Here is a 4436-nt window from a genome sequence, read left to right as displayed (position 1 = left end):
ATGAGGAGAGAACAACATTGAAAATTGCCCAATCTAACTCTAGCGAAACAATTTTTCCTGCCATTGGATAGAAGCAAATCCGTTCCCTTGCTATGTACAAAAATGTTTAGTTACATATAGAGCGTGCATAGTTAAACGCGTTATATCTTTTCCTGTAAAAACAATCCTGACAGGAGAAAAGTGTTTTGACCAATAGCGTAGCCGTTAAGCAACCTGTAAATGTTGTTTTTATGTCATACCCGTAATTCGTTGTAGGATGCCAGTCTTAACGTTCTTCCCAACGGTGCCGGCGACGTGAGCGCCGAGGCTATGTCCGATGATGTGCACGTCCTTGTGGCGGAGCAGGCCGTCGCTAAGGAGTGTGTCGAGAAGCTCAGCCACTAGCTTGGCGACGCCGGACACATGGGCCCGGGCCTCCACATAATTCGGAGCAGGGCAGAGGCGGCCCCAGTCAACGCCGAGCACGTTGCAGTCACTATCATGGAGCAGTGCTGCCACAAGGAGCAAACAGATGAGCTTCACAGGAAACTCTTGCACTTTACTCACAGATTTTTATGCAGCCAAAGTCAGGCACAGCTTTTTATGCCTAAGATAAATTTTAGTGCCTTCATTTTGTCCGTTCCCTGCCAACCCGCATTTTCGTCATATTCCACTACTCTGAAAACGACCAGCATAGTACGAATATACGAAGAAGTATCGAGGTATTTCGTCGTATTCCCGTTCCTTTGACGCCGTACCTGGGCCGTACAGTAGTCGTGCTACGGGTGAAATTCACGACGAGAATGCGACGAGAAGACGGCGACCCATGCAGCGCCGGCGCCGCCGGGCACCGCCGTGTTAGCGTCGTTTATTCGTCGTATTCTGGTAGCGGAAGGGGAAAGAAACAAAACGGGCGACCACACAGTTTCCACGCTGTGACGGTATCCACCTGGCCAGGGAGGACACCTGAAGGCAGCGCGGCCGGAACCGCATCCCATGGTGACCTGTGCTTACTTGACACGAAGCCCCCTCTCAGCGTTGTAGATTTAGACAGCGGTCATCTGAGAACAACTTTTAAGCTTGCGAGCACGAACTGACTGTTCCGAAAAGTTGTGTCGAGATGTTACTCATAAAGCAATGCTCAGTTGCCCGCTGTCTAAATCTACAACGCTGAGAGGGGGCTTCGTGTCGACTAAGCACAGGTCAGCATGGGGTGCGGTTCCGGCCGCGCTGCCTTCAGGTGTCCTCCCTGGCCATGTGGATACCGTCACAGCGTGGCGACTGTGTAGTCGCCCGTTCAAGCCCGCCTCCCGGCGGCCGACCGTTTTGTTTCTTTCCCCTTCCGCTACCAGAATACGACAAATAAACGACGCTAATACGGCGGTGCCTGGCGGCGCTGGCGCTGCATGGGTGGCCGTCTTCTCGTCGCATTCTCGTCGTGAATTTCACCCGTAGCACGACCACTGTACGGCAGAGTTGTGCGCGCGAGCCAGGCTGGCTCGCGCAGTTTTGTGCGAGCCAGCACGAGCCAGGTGCCTTCTGCAATCTTCGGGTCCCTTCGAGATCTCACAACTCTGGAAGGGACCCGTAGATTGCCGAAGGTGCCAGGCTCGTGCGAGCCAGATTCTGGCTCGCACAAAACTGCGCGAGCCAACCTGGCTCGCAATCTGGCTCGCGCGCACAACTCTGCTGTACGGCCCAGGTACGGCGTCAAAGGAACGAGAATACGACGAAATACCTCGATACTTCGTCGTATATTCGTACTATGCTGGTCGTTTTCAGAGTAGTGGATTATGACGAAAATGAGTCCAAAACACGCCTCAGTGTTTTACGCGGGAAGTGGCATCGCTTGACACAAATTTGCCGTTTCCGAAAATGTAGAGTGGGCACTGAAATGTGGTGTTTATTTACGAAAGCCCATTCTTGCCCGTGAATGAACAACAAGTCGACACGCGGGGCTTGTTACTTGCTAATTTTAAATTGTAGGTTTACAAAACCGTTGATGAAAACAGGGCCTGGAAACGCAATAGAAGAGTACCGGCCGAGGTGCGATATCGCAACGAGAAAACCTTATGTGAGAAAATACATCTCCAGTAAAATGCAAGGAGAGATTTGGAAAGCTGATAAAATTTGCCGTGTACTAGGCTCATACTTGGCCCGGAGGACATGTTTGTTGTTATCAAATCCACGCACAAGTGCCGGGTGCTAGACATGTGCGCCGCGCCGCCGCCGACCATTTCATCGGCAGCGACGCGGCGCACACTCTAGATGTAGAAGGACAATTTTGTCCCTAGAAATGGAGCCGATTCGTGCACATCCAGAAAGGATGCAATTTTGTTTCTAAATCTAGACAAATTGTGTAAGGCTTTTCACAATTTTGTCCAATTTAAGGAACAAAATTGCATCCTTTTTGGTTGTGCACGTATCGGCTCCATTTCTAGGGGAAAAGTTATCCTTTTACATTTAGAGTGTAGAGGGTGTAAAGGGTCATTTTCGATTCTCAAACCTAACTTGGGGTTGGGGACGCCGTGTGGCTGGGAAACTGCTTAGCAGCTCAAAATTTTAAAGCAATTAAACAATTTTATTCGAGTTTTCCGAAGAATAATTGGCACGAAATTCTGGTGAGCACGAAGTCGTTCTGATATTTTATGAGAAGGCAAATCTGACCCCCGAAATCGTTACAAGGTACAACTCATTTGGGCTTACGCCGGTGACGCCGCCGCCCGATGACTACCACATCGGCGTGAACGCCGGCGGCAAGTTTCTTCGCACACTCGTGATAATATCATGTTTTACAATACAGGCCTACTACACGGCAAATTTCGTCAGCTTTCCGAATCTCTTCTTGCTTTTTACCGGAGATGTATACTTTCTTCACATAAGCTTCCGTGTAATGTGCAACTAAAACAAACGTGAGCATGTAGTCATAGAAGGTCAAAAAAAGGGGGTTTCCCTCTTTTGTGTGTGTTTAGGGGGGGGGGGGGGGCATACCTGGTACCATAGCAGTGAAAATCTCGCCGGTGATGTTTGTCTCATAGCCGTGAATGACAATCTTGGTCGATCTGCTTCCATCAAAGCCTGCTAAGCTCAAGGCTTGTGCATTGTTTGAAACTAGTGTACCATTCGGGTTGTCTCTATGTGACAACAATAAACACGTGTTACTCTATATTATCACTTATTTCTGTATTTAAGCACGCATTACGATCTCACCTGTTGAAAAAGTAGAAAAAAACGTTTCCTTCGTAATCTGTCGCTCTCAGTCCTGGGTCCAGTAGTTGGGAACCACGTGGTACATCGATTAGGCTGCTAATATCTGAGCCATGGAAAGCTAGCTCTGTTGGTTTGCCTAATTTTAGCCACTCGTCAATTTCGGACTGCAGATAGGCGAACTCGGGCAACAATACATTTCCTAAGCAAAAGCACGAGACAGGTCAAGACACTAGATGGCTATATGTTTTAAAATGTTCGTCAAAGTGGTTGCCGCGGGTTGAGGATCTCGAGGAGCTCCTAGTCCCCTCTCTGTAGTCCTGTGGATTGGTTGGGGAATCTTAATCACAGTGCACGAAATAAGGTATTAAGATTGTAGAACTTGAAATTCAGATCATTTTGAATAGAGGTATAAACGTAATTGGCTGAGCGATAGCGAAGCCTATTACTCCAGTGATGATCGAAAAGTTCCGCGTTTGTCTGTTTGTCTGTCTGTTCGCACGATAACTCAAGAACGGTTTGAGGCAGAGGGCTCAAATTTTTATTGTATTTTTGTATCATAAAAAGGAAGAACTGTATTGATTTTGAGCCCTCTGGATCAAGAATTCACGTGTCAAAAAAAATCAAAAACAAAAAGTCCAAAACATTTCTATTAAAAAAAAAATTGTTCATCTTTCTTTGAAAAAACTCGTCAAAGTAGAACCCTTCGCATCAAAATGTTGTCCGTTTGACACGCCAGCCAAGCGCCTTCCCTGCAACAGTCATAAGTTATTCTACAATATTCTTTTGTTTGGTGATTATATTTACCTGAAGTTAAGTGTACCAAAACTAAACCAAGCATGACTTGTGTCTTCATGGTTGTAGGAATACAGCTTCTCCGCTTGGCATACAGCATTACGTCCGGACACGACGACGACAGGTGTTGTTGCGTCTCTTATGTACATCCCCCGAGTGTGATACCTCCGTCTTTATCTCAGGTCTATAAGATTCTGTTTACTGGCAGGCAAAGGGATTTATTTATGTTGTTTAAACTGGATTACTGCAACTCTATGCTTTGGAACATGAACTCGTGTGTCGACTGTCTGTCTCGACTGTCTGTCTCGACTGTCGATACTCAGTAAAACTGCTAGAAATGTGATTACTCAAAGCATTAACACACCTAATGCCAGAACCGCAAATTTATTGGACCTATAGCGCCGATACGACCTATTTTGAATCTCTAAGTCAAGGAGATGAAGTTCTGAAAGTGT

General features: G+C 47.0%; 1 protein-coding gene across 3 annotated transcripts in view; it reads right to left on the bottom strand.

Moving 5' to 3' along the window:
* The window catches only part of LOC113216267 (lipase member H-like), a 17082-nt gene extending 12921 nt beyond the window's left edge, over positions 1–4161 (bottom strand). For 2 of the 3 annotated variants that reach the window (XM_026436019.2, XM_026436020.2), the window contains exons 1-5: positions 3994–4161; positions 3190–3388; positions 2971–3113; positions 2836–2880; positions 240–491 (exon numbers count right to left, since the gene is read on the bottom strand). In XM_026436019.2, coding sequence (XP_026291804.1) covers positions 240–491; positions 2836–2880; positions 2971–3113; positions 3190–3388; positions 3994–4081 — 727 coding nt within the window. In that variant the 5' untranslated portion in view covers positions 4082–4161. The remainder of the gene's footprint in view (positions 1–239; positions 492–2835; positions 2881–2970; positions 3114–3189; positions 3389–3993) is intronic. The other variant, XM_026436021.2, reaches the window with a different exon arrangement.
* Between the last annotated feature and the right edge of the window lie 275 nt (positions 4162–4436).

The sequence above is a fragment of the Frankliniella occidentalis genome, unplaced genomic scaffold, assembly GCF_000697945.3.
Source record: "Frankliniella occidentalis isolate FOCC.00 unplaced genomic scaffold, Focc_3.1 Scaffold439, whole genome shotgun sequence".
In the NCBI taxonomy this organism is placed as follows: domain Eukaryota; kingdom Metazoa; phylum Arthropoda; class Insecta; order Thysanoptera; family Thripidae; genus Frankliniella; species Frankliniella occidentalis.
Note: the sequence above shows the minus strand (reverse complement) of the source record. Positions and strands in the feature narration are given on the sequence as shown.